Source organism: Astatotilapia calliptera, chromosome 4 (assembly GCF_900246225.1).
Source record: "Astatotilapia calliptera chromosome 4, fAstCal1.2, whole genome shotgun sequence".
In the NCBI taxonomy this organism is placed as follows: Eukaryota; Metazoa; Chordata; class Actinopteri; order Cichliformes; family Cichlidae; genus Astatotilapia; species Astatotilapia calliptera.
The window spans coordinates 13148645-13166736 of NC_039305.1; the positions used below are offsets into that span (position 1 = coordinate 13148645).

Consider the following 18092-nt stretch of genomic DNA (forward strand, 5'->3'; position numbering starts at 1 on the left):
TTATTATTAAAAGTAGTAGTAGTATTAAGAGAAAAACTAAAACAGGGTTCTGTACATATACCACAGAGCACACATCACCTCAGTCACCCTTCATCTCTCTGACATCTCTGCACTCAGCTCCAGAGGCAGCGAGAAAACAGCAAAGTGCTGTTGAAGCAAGCAAAGTAGGAGCTGTAATTATGCTGCACATTGAGGTTATTGCACATTCCTGGTCATTTATCAAGTAGCTGGCTGCAATTGTGTATGTGTTCCTTGCTGTAGTCGCTCTTGATATTATGTAGCAGTATACACTGTAAGAGATGGTGTGGCCGTTTTTTCGTGTGGGTGGAAAAAAGCATCTTTTATCTTGCAATACATTCAAATATTTTTTTCATAAACATTTATCCAAGCGGGGATGCGATGGGCCTCAACCCTATCCTGGCTGCAAGGTTCCCCGGTGCAGGACCCGGGTCACAAAGAGAACACAAAGAGAGGGGTAGACGACAACTGATGAATCCGAATCATCTGATGGGGATATATTTAAGTCTCACTTCCTCAATGTTGATGTTCCTACTGACTTTGTATGTGTGTTTTTTCCCCCCTTCTGATCTGATTAACTATGCATTAAAAAAATAGAGGTAGCAAAATACAGAACTGATCATAAATCATTGTTAATAATGCCAGGAAGGAAATAGATATGACTGTTGGTTACATAGCAGCAATGCTTGTGTTTAGGCCCATTTAAATCCTTTGTCAGCCGAGACAGCCTTCCTTTCCAAAGGAAAGATGGCCCCGGAGCTCAGGATGTGTTGCGCTCATAAATAACCAGCGCAAACAGAACTGCACAAGAAAGTCGATCTAATCTCTCGTGTTTGGGAGAATGGCTCACATCTTTCCTGTTTTGTTTTCAATCCTGCAGCCCTGTAGTACGGCTTGCTGACGCAAAACTGTTGTCTTAGAGCAGAAACGTTTCAGACACGCCGTGGTAAAACTTAAGAACTGACTGTTCTTAAGCGGGCTAGCGGCTTTCCACATTATTTCACGACTGACATCATATGAAACAGTGAATACGTCACCTCTCTGAATTTCTCTGTACTAAACTAAACCTCGCGTGTTGACTTATTTATACATTTGTGCGCAGGGTGTTGAGCATTTCTGAGAACCAGACAGAGAACACGAACACTCATCAGATCCATTCGTGTTATAAGCAGACTGCGGCATCATTATGTCTGTGCATGTGCGAGCGTGTTAAGTCACACCAACACCTACAAAGAATCCAGTGAGTCACGCAAGAATAAAGGACGCAGTCTGTACTTCTCTAGAAGACTAGATTGTTATACAGTTCTGGAGTATTTTGTGTGTGGCAGCTTCTCAGTTAGAGGAAGAAATACTCTTAGGAAATAACACTCAGAAATAACTTTTTTGTTTGAAGTTCAAACCAAGCATGCTGTCTTCTGGGGAAGCTAATCTTTTAAAAGAGAAAGTATAACGCCTTTTATATCTTTGTGTTTAATACATCAAAAAAGAAAAGAAAAAAATAGCGTCAGATATAGAGCTGTGGTTTCCCATCTCGGTTAAAGGTGGCGCTTGGTAAACTCTAAGTGGAAATCATGAGTAGAAATCTTGTGACCTGAATTATGTGGCAAGAAAACTAAACTACATGTGTATGTAACCCTAAGTTAAAGATCCAGGCGTGTCATGTCAGCTTTGTGTCCACCACAACTCCCCATCCACACACAGGCAAAGTAAAATAAAACAATGAGATGTCAGTTTTTAGAAAAAATATCACTCTTTATTATAAATTAGTGAAACGTTTGTACACATATAAATAAGTGCAAAGTTGTATCAGTCTGCTTGCTTCGTCAAACTTCTCAATTATCTTCAAGCATCCCCAGCAAGTGGTTGGGCTGGCAAAAATACATCTTTATGAAAGACGGCGCATACAAGCGCACACACACAAAAAAGATCAACCATTTCATTTTAGCTCATGGTTTTAAGGAAAATGATGTTGACATTCATTTGAATGCAGTAATGATCCTGCCTGTGCCACAAATACTAAGACACCGTTCAGCCAATAAAAGGGTGTCTTTGTATTTGCTTAACTTGGCAGTGGTGCTCCTTTCTCAAGTAAAATCTCTGAGGATTCAGTCTTGTTGACCTTCCAACAAACTGTGGTCTTGTTCTGGCAAAATTTGGCGTAAACATGTTCTATAAATCAAAAATATAAATGTCCACATTTTCCATTCTTTATACATCCCACACAAGCTGTTGCACAAATAAACCCAGAAAACCAATCAGTGTCCATTTATTTGTACTCTGGCTTTTTCCATTTATCGTCTGTGGATTTCCAGCGAACACTAGACCAGAAATCCCAGGATGCTAACACATCCAAGATTCTCATCCAGTAACAAAGCCAGTCCAGCTGTAATTGGTGGATCATTTTCCAAGGCTGATGTGTGAGCTAAACAGCCTCACAGTACACTGGTTAGCAGCAGCAGCGGTGGCAGAGGGAACCTATGTGTCACTGCACTGTAGACAGCTGGCTGTGAACCTCACTTCGGTTTTTACTAAGTTTCACGTCATCGGTGAGGCAGACGAAGATAGTGCCACCAGATCACAGCAGTGCTCTCGTTCTCTTGGCCCTCTTTGTGGATTGGTCCTCAATCCAGTGTCTTTTTAAATGTCTTTTTTGAGAACAACACACATCTTGTCAGTACACATGTGGTCCCCCTTCACAAGCTCAGTCCTGGGCTCGATTCTGTCGACTCTACTGCTTCATTACTCCTCAAATGCAGCTCCCGACTGTGTATAGGTGCTCTGAAACCAACCAGGTTTTTTCCATTACACTCTTAACACAGGGATCAGTCAAATGCCACTAGATAGGAGCGTCATACTCCTGGAGGAAGTCCTTCAAATTATGAGGAAGTTGGTCTCTTTTGGAAGAAATGTTCAAATGTCCATTGACGGTTTTCCTGCACAGGTGCTGCAAAGTGGACATGCAGCAGGAGAGAGGTCGGATGAGCTCCAGAGGGATCTTCTGCCCACTGCAGTAAATGTAGTAGATATTCCCACTTTGAATGTTCCCTTTATTCTGAGCCATGTAGAAATGAACCAGCTTGAGAACGCAGTCAAAGTGGGGAACAGACTGAACGTTCTTAGGGTCAGTTTGCAGGTAAAAAGAGTTTGAATCATATTGGATGCGAAGGTTCTTGGTGCCTGAGGCCGTTTTGACACTGAGGGTGAAAAGGTGTCGGTGGTCAGCGCTGTCACGGATCAGAAACGTGCCCACTTTCTCGGACGCCAGCATGGCATTGGCCTCCTTGCCGGTGATGGTGCTCCAGTAGAAGCCACTCTCCTGGAGCTTTTGAAAAGTGGACAGGACCATCTGATACTGAGTTTTCGAGGTGAAAGTTTTGTAATGGTAAGACAGCCGCATTTTGGAGTCCAAGGGGCTGCTACTCATCGCGGAGTCAAACTTGCTGTGAGTTACCATGGCGCTATGCCCGCTTTCTTGGCAGCTTGAGGAGCACCGGGTGCCGCACAGACGAAAGAAGAGGTGAGGTGGAGAGGGTTGTTTGAGTAGGCAAGAAGCGGTCTGTTTTCAGCCTTTGCCTGAATGAAACACCTGAAGTAAAGAAAGAAGAGGCTTGGGTTAAAACTCAGTTTTGATCACACAGACATTAAAATTCTGATTTAAACTTTAACTACAAATTCAACTTGAATACTCTTAAAACTCCCAGAGGCACTACTGGAAACTTTTTTTTCCTTCCATAACTGTATGTCATGTTTAAAACTTTGGGGCTACCCAGCCTTACTCTGCTCTCCCTGTTTGACTAATATCCTTCAGCTAACTTCCAGCCGTTTCGGGGAAACTTTGTGTATGAGTGTGTATGTGCGTATGTGTGTGTGTAATCTGCCCTCGGGATTGAGGCACCACGGTCAGTTCCAGTAAAGACAGCATAATATTCATTGCGCAATTTACATGCCACGGTCGGCTTCTCTAAACTGTTTGCCTCAGTTAGTTAAACACCCTTGACATGAATTATACATTCTGGTTATATAATAAGGATTTTATGCTACAGAGAGAGAGTGCAAAAATGAGAAAAGAGACTGGTCCGTACCTGTGATGTTTCTCCAAAGTCGCTCTTTTAAGTTAAATCCAAAAGCTTGCTCAGATAGTGAGTTGTCCTGCCTCCTTTTGGGTGCTTGAGAAAAAACTTCAAAGTTTTTTTTTGTCTTGCCTTTTCTTTTTGGCAGGTTAGTAAAGAGCCTTCTCTGTGCGTAACAAGCTGAGTGCGCCTCTCAGAGAGCGGTGAACCTTTTTATACAGACGAGGCTGAGTCTTCAGACCCCGCCCCCTCACTTCCAGTAAAGCTGCTCTCCTGGCAGATTGACAGGAAGCGTGTGTTTATTTTTTTTAAAGGATTCCTGCTATGAGAAGCGCACTGCCCCCCTCCCCCCGCTGCTGTTCCTCCAAATGAAGTTAGTGAGGAGTTCCAAGCAGTCCTCCTGCACCTTTGTGTTTTTGTTCACACAAAACTTTTAACTTCATTGTAGATTTCGAGCCTCGATGCTTATTGACGCCGACCATAAATCTATATTTGGCTATGTAGTCATTTTTTTCCTATTAAAAGTTCCTCTTTTAGTGATTAGCGTGAGGTAATGATTCAGCTGCGACGCTTTGTGCAATCGGTTTCTGAGAAATTCATAGTAACAGAGGGTTGAATGCTCATCGCTGCCTTCCCATAGAGGGCGACAGATTTTGGGAAACTTGATTTTATTTCTCAACCGGCAACAGCTGGTTTCCAAGGGCAGCGGATTATTGTTTACTTCTTGTCGTCAGATGGTTTAACAGTTTTCCCGTTTGCGTTTGTGCACTTTTAATGAGCGCCCTGAGATATTTGAGCGCTCTCTTATAAACCTTGATATGCTTTAATGTGACGCGGTGATCATTTGTAAGGTATTTATTATGTCTTGAAGCTACACCTGCATAGTTTGTATAATATTGGACATCAAATAGAGCAGTTTAAGTCCTATGTTAAGCTCTTTATACACGTATTAATACCAGTTTCCATTTTGCTTCTCTACAGAGACTGTGCTGCTGTTTTTCAGCTGAAAAAGTGCCTTTGCAATTGTTTATTTGCCCCCTTTTTGGTGGGTACACATGAATAAAAACGGGTGTAAAGGCAGATTATAAAATAAATGTTTAAAATATGTTTTTAGAGACACTTTGAATGGGTGTTATAAGCCAGTTTGTAGAACTGTTAAACAAGGACTTTTTAAAAAAATTCATCAGAAGTCAGTTGTTCAGTTGTGGAAATGCCTATCTTTGGTAAATTGTGACTGATAGAGTGCTCACACTGTCCACCTCATCTTGTTCCCTGTTGACTCAGCTATGACCATCAGCTTCAGCTGGTTGTTCTGCTGTAGATTAACCCCAGGCTGTTTTTTCATGTCAGGATCTGTATACAGCTTACTCATTAATGCTGAGATCTATTAGGCAGGGCCATGGAATCGTACAGGAATTTGACATTTCTCAACACAAACTGGAATCCATAGAAATAAAGAGAGAAAAACCCAATTTTTTTTCTGTTTTTTTTAACAAACTTCAGGACAAGAGGGGGAGCTTGAGGGAAATAGAGTGACGCCAGAGTGCCTGATGGCCTTTGTTAAAGACCAGCTGTGTCCACAGAGGTGAGTCAGGTGCTGTCTAATACAGGCAAGCAGGATGGGAGAGGATCACTAGGATAGCCCTGTAACAGCGTGCTTGTTTCCAGAAAAACTATGGTGTCATCAATGTAAAGTATTAATTTGGTATTCAAAGGCTCCCCAGGGTCCATACTAGGAATGACTGGAACAAAAATGAACTAGTAAGCTGACTGAAGCTGGGAAAAAGAACCTGCCTTCCCAGTGCTCAACAGGAACAATTATGCACACTATTATGGGATGCTGACTTGGCTGTTTAATGTGTGTACTGTAATTTTACAGGTCGATTACAATAAACTGAGGCTGTGCATACATTTGTCAGTCAAGGTGGCAGGCGAACCAAGTGACCTGTAGCTGAGGCAGCTTTCTTCCCTGTTGCTGTAGCACACTGTGGGACTCCGGTTAAACATCTGTGGCTGGAAGGTTTGGCAATGACACATTTGGTTTTTTAGGCTAAGTGTGTGTGTGCATGTGTGTGTGCCATTCCCTGGCGTATATTTATAGTAGTCTTAGCGAATGAAAATACTACACCAAAAATGAGCATTTGTTCATATTTAAAGGTTCGAATGCATGAGCTACTGACAAACAAATACATCGACAACAACCAAATTTTCTGTGTAGTTCTTCTTAGAATTAGTTCTAAGTGGATTAGACAAGGCATCACATGGCAGCGGATGCTAGCTTTTAGCTATAAACCACTGGTTAGGGAGAAAAAAAGAGACAGCTGTTTAGGTTTTCCCAGACTGACTCGGAAATTTACCCTAGCTCGTGGTTCCCGTAAACCCACTGGGTATGAGGGCAAAATAGCAGACCTATCAACTGGAAAGGGCGGCGAAAAGCAAAAAAATATTATTCAACAAAATATTTTGGAGCTGCTTTTCTTTTTTTCTTTTTGTGTTTGCACAGCTGAATGCACTGATCCTGAATTCCAGTTGAGTCAACAATACTGGTAACAGCGTTTTTCTTTTGTTTTTTCCTTTTAAAATCCTATTATGCACAGAAGAGCCAGAATAAAATCGTTATTTCCTAATGCGCTAACTTACACAGACATTGTATTTCACGAAAGGAAGGACTGTAAAAGGAAATCTCAAAAGTTCCCGTAGAACTGCTAGACACTGATGAACTAAGGTAATCTGGTAGATTCCTGGTATGCCTGTCAGTCTAAAATGTGCTAGTCTTTATAATGAATGAACAATGGCACTTTGTGTCTCTACCTGCCTATTTCCCCTGTTTCTATTTGTCCACTTACCGCCATTTGGAACTAAATTACTGTAAAACTTCCTTTTTTTGATTGGGCAGGGCAACTTCTGTGTTATTACCAATCATTCAGTAATGATTTCCTGGTAACTTTTTCAGTGTCTTTCTTACAGTGTCGCTATCAATGTCGGTCTTTGTGCTTCTGTAAATTATGGGAAGTCTTATGCATGACCACCGCAGCTGAGAATGCCACAAAAACCCAGATGGCAACACTGTTTTTCACAAGCTACTCTTCTGCTTCTTCTTCTTCTTCTTCTTCTTCTTCAAATTTATATGTCCTTGTATATGTTGATGAAAACATATCCATGTATTTTGTGTTTACTGTAACCATTGTGGAGTTGTCTTTCACGACATACGAGGTTAGTCCGGGAAACACTTGGGAATATTCTGTTCATGCGCACTACGAATACCATTCATCACTCTGATTGCGCAACTCTTCTGTTGCAGATGTGTTCCTGTATTTTGACAGAGACGAGTGCTTTCTTATTAATATTTACTCTTTCCTATTAATGAGAACTGACGACACTACATGAGAAGTAAAACGGTTTTTTTCAGGAAAAAGAAAGAAATTCAAAATAAAATTCCAAAACCGAAAACACACCCTCCATTCAAAGCTCACAGACAATCAGACTGTGCAGATTTTTTTCTCTTTTATTGAATATGCATACTGCCACATAGTTGACTGTATTTCTCTGTGCACGGGTGATTAAACGTGCAGGTTTTTTTTTTTTTATAAATGGTTGATTCCCACTTGATGATCTGTAAAGTTGTGAAAGCTGGCACTGACATTGGGTGTCACGTTTTGGCACAGGCAGCATTCCTCGCTTAGTATCACATGGTGTCTATTTATGAATGTCATAGCTGCCTTCTGGGAAGGGCTAAAAGCAGAACGTAGCGCTATTAATTTACTCTTCACACTAAAACTATCATTGCAATGTTTGACAGCACTACCATGGGAGATAAACACAACTCTTTAATCATGTTATGCACCCAGTGCATAGATTATTATCTCTGGACAAAGTGTTAATGTTAGGCTTATTAAATTGCTGGGAAAGCTTCATGAATAAATTATTTTCGATTAACGACTGCAAGCAAACGACCAGCAAACTTATCCAGTCCAAGCAGTGTTGCAATATTTACATTACAACACACTATGGTCCATTTCTGTATAAATGCCAATTATTCTTCTTCCTTCTAGATGAGGAAGTGGAAGTGGAATATACTTGCATTTGCATGTTCACTGTTGGCCTTGAGATCATTTTTCCAGACGCGGGTTTGTTTTCATATTTGCCATCATCATGAGACAAAGGGAGGAGTGCTGTTTTGATCAGTTCAATCTGAAATATGCAAATAGTCATTTTAGAAAATTTCCAGTAAGGATGGAGCTCCTACAAGATTCCTGACATCTTTAAATCATATAAGTCATACAAATCTTAGACCCCCTGGGATTAGTGGCTTTTTCTGACACTGACGTGCATAATAAGCGAAAATTGATTCAGGAAGAGTTGGCTCTGCGATTGTGTGATTCATTCACTCTGATTACTGTCAAAATTAAGGAGGAAAGGGAAAGAAAAGGAACAAATGGCATCAAGAGTTGTCGCCTAGATCCACATAATTTTCCACAGAAAGTGGCTTCGGGTTGGATGTTTTTTGTAGGTACAAGTGAAGCTTTCTCACAACTGATCCATACCAGTACATCCCATTCTTCACTTCAAACAATAACAGGCCAAACATGCCGAATCTAATGCAACTAAAATGCATTTATTGTTAAAGAATAGTTTCAATATTTTGGGAAATATCCTTATTTATTTCTGGCCAGGACTTAGTTTGCGTAGCAGGCCCTGAATATGCGGCTACATAATGAAATTCCTGGCTCTGTCCAAAAGTAACAAACTCTGTGTACCAATGCCTGTAAAGTTCACTAATGAACCCATTCTATTTTGTTTGCTTAATCCATCTAAAAACCAGAGTGTAACAAGAGCACTTTTCTTTTTAGTGGCCTAAAAGTCTGGCACACAACCACACCATGAAATGAAAAATTTGGGTTTTTAGATATCAGTTTTTGTCATTATGTTAAGTCAGGCGGTGGCAACATATTGAGTCGTATAAATCATCCAGCTCTCAGCTGCGGGAGAATATCTGTGTTTTCCACTGATTTCATTCAGATAACTTAATGCATGAGTGATGCACAGCTAATACACAACCTGAAAAAAAACCAAAACAAAAACATCACATTGGGTTTCACAATCTGCACCTCCTTGATCACTGCATAAGTATGTTAGGGCATACAACCGTGCACAGACCATGAGCTGTCTCTGAAGAATGCACACGTGGCGCGTTCCTTGAAATGGCCGGTGTCCAGATGTGATGGGTTGCCTCAAAACATTCAGATCGGTGCAGATAATATGATTGATGTGACGCTGTCCGCCTATCTTGGCTCATCTGCCTCTGCCGCCACCATTCTTTTATCAGTATCGAATGCTTGGGGACAGAGGGAGCTAATGACATAATCGGGATCTTCAAAATGGACTTTGATTCCCACAAATCCCAGAAATAGCTGGCTGATGTCATTCAGGCAGCTGGTAATAAATCTGTCTGCGCCATAATAGCAGGTTTGCTGAGGGATACTGTTAACCGAGAACACCTTGTTTAAATGCACTCAACTGAGGGGACGTGCTGCCAAAACACGCATGATCGCCCTTGTGTTGCGAGGAACACACACACACGTGCATGCAGACATTTATTATATGCAGATGCTAGAATGATGTAGGGCTCATCCAAATGCACCAACATGCAAACACAGAAACGCAAACTTCCTCTATAACGCAGTAGTAGTAATTTGATCCCATGCTTTGCCAGTAAGCGCGATATTTCCGGAAGGATTTATTGTGTATATGTGCAACGCTCACACACAGGTTTTGCGGTTACTGTTGAGATAAAAGTGCTGATGGAGCCTTGTGATACGGACTAGGGACAGGACAGGGACATTTCAGTGGATCAGAGGGGGTTAACCTGGAAGATATTCTCAAACTGTAGATCAACCTCATCTCAAATGAGGATTTTGCATTTACTGACATCATTCTGGACAATCTAAAAGATCCGACTCAGATATGTGAGAATACGTCTCGGGATATATCAGTCACACGCGGGAAAGCTTTGATCGCAACTATTCTCTGTATCTGTAAACATTTCCGTATGTCTGTGAGACCTCATTGACCTTGCACGTGATCTCCGCGGATACAATGAAGTCATATCATGAGACTATAAGTGGACTAAATGTCATTCGCTGGATTGAATGGAGCCTATTGTTCCTAGCGCAGGTGTGTTTCTGTCTGACTCTCTTTTAGTGTTAGAGGAACGTTCTTTCATCTTTTCCATCATCATCTGCTAGTGTTTGTTTCCTTGTGTGTCATAAATCAACAGCTCAGGACAGATGCATTTCTTCTCCTTTTGCAGTTCTGTTTTCTCGATAATCCTGTTTTTTGCTGCCCTGCATCAGAGAAATGCAACTCCTACACTTTGAGGTTTGCGGCCTCCGAAAACAGCAGCTCAGTGTTTCCAAGAGGCCCTAACAGAGGGAGGCCCTGTCTGCATGGCCTTTCCTGCGTATTTCAGATATGTTTTGTGATTACATATTTTACAAAGAAGGACTTTTTACGCTGGCTCCGTGCCTAAAATACAGCAACATTTGACTCATTAGCAAAGACATTAATCACAAAAAAGAACAAGTGTTAACCGGCCCTGAGTTAGAGTTCAGAAAAGTGCTTTGCAACTGCCAGACCTTTCCCGTTCTCTTTCTGCAAGGCATTTCCTTTTGTCCTCTTCTAGTCGGGCACTCCCTATAGACAGGAAATTCTTCTGGACTTGTTCCAAACCACCGCCTCCTTTCCCCTCATTTTCCTGTTCTTAACTAAAAATCTTGGAAGGAAGGTACAGCCTGTTCCAAAACATACGCTTGCATGTAAACAAACAATCTGGCGGTTCCAGAAATTACTCCAGCTTATCCCAGTTTCCTGAAGTTCTAATCTCAGGTTCTTCGAAGTCCTGTGGCTGCAAATTATACAATACGCTTCAATCGACATGAGGTAATCTACAGGACATTTCATTTGGACGTGAGATTAAACCACGCGAAACTCGTAGGGAAGAAAAACAATGTGCTTCTCTTTCTCGGTGCACGCACATACTTACTCACACAAATATTCAGTTTCCCAGAATTAGATCCACCCACAGCTCAACGAATGTGCAGAAAAATTCATAAATTCCTGTTTTCCCACTGAAACAAACAACCTTCTGTCTTTTTTTCCTCCTCTCCATTACTCCATTGCTGTGTGTTAGCAAGTTCTACTCCTACTCAGCTGAGCACTCAAAGCACCACTCTTAGCACTGGTTAACATTTGCACTCTGATATATGCACCGGGGTCAACTCATAGTTCTGTGCGTCGCCCAAGGATACTCCAGAATGAGAGCCTCTGAGCGTCAGCATGTTAGATGCCCTGCTCTATGGGTACAGTCCAAATACATGCATGTTAGGTTAACTGGCGATTCTAAACTGGCTGCTGATGTGAATGTTTCCAGGTGGGTAACAAACTGCTTGGTGCATGGATAATAATAATAACAGCAATCCAATTTCAACCATGAGCCCATGCCACCATTGTTAACTCATACTGAGTAAAACTTTATGCAGAGAGTTGCTAACGCTGCTTTGCTGCTCTCCTCTGCTCTCTGTTTTGCTCTGGAAGCATATATGAAAGTTTGCACTCAAAAAAGTCAATCACAAAATTAAAACCGACCCCTCCGTCACACAAGAATCGTTAGCCCACGCTAAGCCCACTGTCGTGTTGAGTCTCTGATGCGGCTTTGCTGCTCACCTCTGCTTTCTGTTTCAGTTTATGTGAAAATATGAAAGCTTTCAAGAAAAAAAAAAGAAACGAAACAGTCACAACCATTAGTCCGTGCTTGAACACTAAAGGATGCTGAATGGCTGTGATACGCTGCAGAAAGCCCACTGATGCAAAGGCCAAGCCCTTTGACAAGAGTCTGCTCTATAAACCGTCAGGCGAGGAGAGCAGCAAACCCCAGCGCAGAGCTGAAATGGAAAAAAATGGCCCCAGCGCAGGTTTTGCGTTCACTTTAACGCTCTGTATAATTATATCCAGAGCTACCAGTTACAAAGGAAAGAATTCACATGTAGATGAACTCGTTACCAAAACAGAAGTCAGAGAAGTTTTTGTTATGACACGAACAGAAGGAGTGTAACCTCAATTACTCCACTATATCACAACTGTGTGTACAGACAAGTGGCTGTCTCATTTCTCAGCTACAATGCCGGTAACTGCAATCAGCATACTTCCCTTACAGGTACTAATCAGTTACGCATCCTTTAGTGATCTTTACAACTAAATCATAAATCTACCAGTAGACATTGTCACCTTGTTGATTGTTAAGAGGAACCTGTTTGTGAGCACTTTTTATTTCCTCCAAGCTCTCACAACTGGGTCACTATGTCAGCGATAAAGAGGACGTCCTCAAAATGTATGGGAAAAACTATATTGTTCAGGGAAAGTAAGCAACTGTTAGGAAAGAAGAGGGTTTTTAAGCGAACATGTCTGCTGTTTTGATTTTATCAGAAAGGTTTTTTGTCACGTATCTTAAATAAAAGCTGGAACACAGATCTCCTTCAGTTGGTGTTAATTAGACGTTTTCTGAGATTTTTTGTGCAGGAAACTTTTCAAACGTACACAATTGCATGCTTGAGATAAAAAACACACGCACAAACACTTTGAAAGGAGATGAAGTGAACTTTTTGTTCCATGCAAGCTATGTTTTCCTGCTGTTGACCATCACAGTTTTAAACAGGGCTCCCAACAGCTAGCTTATGCACAACTCACTGCACAGTAAATATGCTGTTTGTATAGTTATAGGGGTATGTCAGGCAGAGTGAGATGTAAGGGGAGAGACAGTTGAGGGTGTGTGTGTGTGTGGGGGGGGGGGGGGTTGTGTGGGGGGGGGAGTCTTGTCTTTGTTGTCTCTTCCTTTTAACTCCCTTTCTCAGAAATCCTGCCCTGAGGTTATATTCATTGTCCTTTACCAGAGAGATTGCTAAAGTGATCTGAGCGGGATCTTTTCTTCCAGTAAACCACCGACACATGTGTCAGCACAGCACCTAAAGTGTACATGCACCTTGAACGCTGCACAATCCTGCATTTGAAAACATGCTTAATTGCCACCTGCAAAAGGCTCCAGCCTGTCTGTGTGTCGTGCTTTGTCTCTGTGTGTATTTGTGTTTGCTCAAGCATGATTCTTTTTTTTCTTTTTAGCCATTTGAGATCAGGTTCTTCCCATTGTAGAAGAGCAATGCTGCTTAACATGAATGATGACTTTTAGACTTACTAGATCAGCTTAAAAAATCCCAGACAAACAACACACTCCTGTTTTGGGTTGACTTGGTAATTTTATGCAAACCCGAGGCCCAAGAGAGCAGTCAGAGCAAATGCTGTGCAGCTGTGGATGGGTTTGGGTGAAAACATCCACAATGCTGTGTTGCATCTCTCCTTGCATGTCACAGTGTTTGTATGCGCATGCCTTTCTATGTGTAACATTCTTTGCTTGCATGAACCACTACGAGAGAAGGCCCATTTCATGCCAGCTGAGGTCAGGTCTGGACACCGTGGGGTGCACCCTTCTCCCACAGAGGTGGGCTGAGAGGCAGGGGGAGGATTCCAGTGCTTCTGGGAAATAGTCTGGGCCTAATTGGAGCCTTACTGGTCTCACATGTCTCCACTTACTTGAGAAGACGGAGGATCCTTCTCCCTGGCCTATAAGAGCTGCAGTAGGCCCAGACCTTCCCCCTCCTTCCTCAGCTTAACCACAGAGAAGTGAATCCACCAAGCAAGCCTAAAGTGACAGCACAGCCGAGTGGTGTGTGTTTCAGCGCACAAAGGTCGGCTATGTCATACTGAGCCATGCCATTTATACCGTGCCTTTGTTTTTTTTTTTAAGAATATTTGGCTTTGAATAATATTTGTGAATACAGTTTGTTCCCGGGATCTTCTTTCAGTACAGCCCGTCCACTCCTTTCTCCACTCCTAATGAAGAAAATATCACCTTTCCCTTTGTCACGCACACTCCAACGTCGAGTGAGACATGCGAGAAGCGAAGAAGAGTGCAGAAATGTAAAAAAACCAAAAAAACAAAGACTTCCCTGCTTCTGCCGCCGCTTCGCAACCACCACACGTTCAGTTTTTCACTTTTTTTTGTTCTTTCAGTGGCAGCGTGCCTCTCATTTCCCATCAGTCACGATCACCTCCTCGCTCTTGCTCTGCAATTCTCAAAAATCACCCTGTTTCACAGCACGGGTGCAAAATATTACTTGAATGCGGCTATGCAAAGATGATCAGGGGCCATTTACCAACCACTTTGATTATACAGTAATGCACTTAATAACAGAATGCATTGATGCAACGCAGGAATTCAGGGCTACAAATCTCTTGTCTTTGTCTTCAGTGCACATCTGGAACAAATTGTTGCATAATTTGTACCCATGTTTTCACAAAACACTGCAGGCAATGGCCCAGAGGAAAATATCAAACAAATAAGCAGAGTTTTATTTAGCCTTGATTTTAGACATCGCTTGTTTGAAAGGAAAAAAAAAGCAACAAGGTTTTAATCTTCCACAGATCACAGAACTTCTGTTTTTTGAGGGTTTTTTGTGTTTTCAGTTCAGATAAACACGTTTCAACTTTAAAACATTTCGACTATCTACATTAATTAAAGCCCGAGAAGAAACAATATGTAACTTTATCAATCCATGTACTCAGAAACAGCTCGTATGCGCGAGGACAATTTAGCATTTCCTGCAAATATTTAGATGGGATTGATTTGTTTAACTTGTGTTTTTGCAGCTGAAATGTTTACCCAAACTACTTTGAAGGGTCTTGTGTGAAATTACACATGGACTGCTGAACATGATGGAAAGAATAGGGAAGAAATATGCAGACCATTCATCAAAGATGGTGTTTTTTCCCCCCACAGAAGCAGCAGGATTGTGACTTTTTTTTTGCTTCCTATCATTTACTGCTTTACAAAGTCATTAATAATAAGAAACAATCACTTTTCAGCCAGTTCTTTCCCATGACACTATGACACACGGCATCAAAATGGAACACAAATCCAGCTGCATCTTAGCCTTTGTGACCCCAGATGTTCTCCCTTTGCACTGCATCCCAACAGTTACATCCTGCTGGTTCCTGCATGCCTGCTCCATTGAGAAAGTCATTTCTATTGATTTGCCTTTCCAGGCATCATTTAATATGATACATATTCACTTGTGAATATCGACCTTTCCCTGCTGTCCTGACATTTCTGCCATAAATACTTTGAAATCAAGCCCGTGAAAAGATATGAAATGTTATAAGGGTAAATAAGGCCTGGTTTTAAACAGTAACAGAAGGGGAGGGTGGATTTTATAAGGGCAAATGTTCTTTGGGACTTGTGTGTTCGTTCAGGACACAGAGGGCATGATTCAAATTCAAGGCTGCCCTCAAGTGGAAGTTATAGTCACAGCCATATATGTGGCTGACTGGCAACATTTAAACCATAATTTGATTTAGCCATCGATTTGGGGAAAGTGCATTAATTAGCAGCATAAAAGTGCACAATAAACCATTTGCAACGGAAAAAATAGCGCGCCTGTCTTTGCAGCACAATGGCCAGTGATCCTTATCACATACTGCCACCTGGTGGTGTCATGTTAAAACTATGATATGCTTCAGTGCTCTATTTAAACGAAACAGAATACAACAGTCAGCATTGTGACAATTCGGTCTTTATTACAGCTTGGTTAAATGGCATTGATAGAAACCTTAACTCAGTCATTCTAACAGAGTGCCAAAGGAAAATGGCAAAACAAATAAACAAAATTAGAAACACAATACCCACTATACATTTAAATATGTACAACTTTGATAAATAAACCAATACTGTCTAGAATTATGATTGTTTTGCATTTTTGCTTAATCCTCTAGGAGTAGTGCGCTGGGAAGAGCAGAGAGGAGAGGAGGAGACCAGGAAACAGGACGGCTGGGGGTGGGATTAGGGACAGCAGGCACAGATGAGATGAGAGACAACTGTGGAGCAGTCGAGACGATGGCTTGGTGTACAAATCAGACCCTATTTGTTTAACTGTACCCTCAAAACTAGTTTTTGCTTTTTTGGTGCCTCGCTAATCAGCCATTCTGCCCTCTCTCTCTCCATATATATATATATATTTTGGTTCACCACAGTACATTCTTCAGTATTGTTTCACCTGGCACACTGGATCCTGAGACAGGGACTAAGACAAGGATCGGACTGTTTCTATAATACAAACTTTTATTTCTGCTCCTTTAAAGCAATATTCATAAACTACAGTGTGTCTTAAACATAACGATGAATGAGGCTGTGCTGAAAATGTTGTTTAATTATAACAGTAAAAGCAAACCTCTAAAGAAGCGTGACAGGTGGGATGAGTGGAACAAAGGAAGAAAAATATATATCTAAATTACTTTTGCTAACCAGCAGCATTTCTCATCACATTTCATCTAGGGCACCAGGCACTGTGCAGCAGTAAAGTAAGTTTTCTGACATTTCAATGACTTTTGCATGATACGGGAATATAATGATTTGGTTTTAGAGTCGAAATGAGACAACGAGGGGGGGAAAAAATGGGCCGACTTTTTGCTTCCCCCCCCCCCCCCCCCCCAAATCCTCAGACCTCAAAAGCCCAAAGCGATAGACAGGCCCATAATCCCCGGGATGCATCCCTTCCCAGACAAGCAGACGCCTTCTCTGCAGTTTCACATACAAACACAGCTCAGCCCGGGCCTCCGTCGTGCCTTTGAATGCATCTCTTGAGTTGTTTACATGATCCAAGTCAACCCACCCTGTAAAGTCTCTGAACATGGTAGCAATCTCCTGAGTGGCAACTTTTTTTTTCTCCTTTTTAAAAAAAAAAAAAAAAAAAAGTTTGTTTTCTTTTTTCTATTAACAAAAGAAAAAAAAATCACTAACAGTTGGCAAATTATAACCCTCCCTCCCTCTCATAGCAGCCCCTTTACAGCTTCTATCTGAACATTTTATTCTACAAAAGCAAACAACAAAAGGCTCGAGAGGACTTGACAGTAAAAGCTGTAAAAATAGACACGTATTACCAAAACATATTAAAGCACGTCAGAAAAGATCTTTGCTTTTCTTCCACACAGTGAGGAATATTCTGGTTGGGGTGCCACACTCGGTCAGACCTGCTGAGTTAAAACAATGTGTGCGACGGGGGAGGACTCCATGAAAGTATGCTTGTTGTGATGTTGCGTATGTATGCAGTGTATATGAGAACTGTGTTGTTTTAACGTGTCTTCAAAAGGGACTCTGAGTTGCACAGTAACACTCCCTTCCGGTCTCATAGACAGAGCACATATAAAAGCTGAGAGAGAAAGCAACACATTCAGACAGGAGGTTAGAGGAGGCGCTCAGCCCAGACTCTTATCTAAAAACCCAGCATGCTTTCCTGTTTTTTGTTTTCTGGCCTGCAGAGTCCAAAAGTCAGACCTGTTGTGTATCCTAGAGAAAAGCCTTGGGGAGGTCAGAGGCAGACCTTGGTCATGACCTCTGCAATGGCCCAGGAAGGGCCAACAGACCCCGCGCCCCTTATTCTGTCAAATGCAACGTCCGGAGAGCCGAGTGCCCCTAATGTCTCTTCATGGATGACACCTTCTTCTTCCTGGCTGCCAGCATCTCGTAAAAGGGGTCCCTGCTGATGGCAGCTCTGTGGGTGCAGAAGCAGAGAAAAATGTCAGCAAAATTTCATAAAATGTGCAAACTGACGCACTCATAAAACACTAATGTTAGGCACGGCTCAGCTGTGCAAGAAGGTCAAATTTTTCTCTTTTTTGTCTGGAAAAAAAACATTCTTAGGATGAGTCTAATTAAAGTCATTTGGAAGGCAAAATTCTTCTTCTGTTTAATTCATTCATTTAGGAGCTAGTCAGCATAATCAGACTCAATATACTGTTCTGTACTTTTGAAAGAGCGAGGACAAGAAATCAAAATCTGTTTAGAAAAATATGTGCCTCTGAAAACAAAATATTTTGGGAGAATTAAAAGAAACGTGAAAAACG

General features: G+C 41.7%; 2 protein-coding genes and 1 long non-coding RNA gene across 3 annotated transcripts in view; 1 reads left to right on the forward strand and 2 right to left on the reverse strand.

Moving 5' to 3' along the window:
• Window positions 1-1749: 1749 nt before the first annotated feature.
• LOC113020692 (suppressor of cytokine signaling 3-like) lies at window positions 1750-4288 on the reverse strand. Its single transcript, XM_026164873.1, has 2 exons — window positions 4101-4288; window positions 1750-3604 (listed from the first exon to the last, which is right to left on the reverse strand). Exon 2 carries the CDS (start codon window positions 3470-3472, stop codon window positions 2855-2857), a length of 618 nt encoding a protein of 205 aa, XP_026020658.1. The 5' UTR covers window positions 3473-3604; window positions 4101-4288; the 3' UTR covers window positions 1750-2854.
• A 543-nt stretch (window positions 4289-4831) lies between these two features.
• On the forward strand, window positions 4832-6126 carry LOC113020094 (uncharacterized). Its single transcript, XR_003272155.1, has 3 exons — window positions 4832-4939; window positions 5592-5673; window positions 5968-6126. It is a non-coding gene; the product is annotated as an uncharacterized LOC113020094 (long non-coding RNA).
• A 10844-nt stretch (window positions 6127-16970) lies between these two features.
• Window positions 16971-18092, reverse strand: part of cyth1a (cytohesin 1a) — a 39493-nt gene continuing 38371 nt past the window's right edge. Inside the window, exon 13 of the mRNA XM_026164878.1 lies at window positions 16971-17740. Within this exon, the coding sequence (XP_026020663.1) occupies window positions 17662-17740 (79 nt within the window). The 3' untranslated portion in view covers window positions 16971-17661. The remainder of the gene's footprint in view (window positions 17741-18092) is intronic.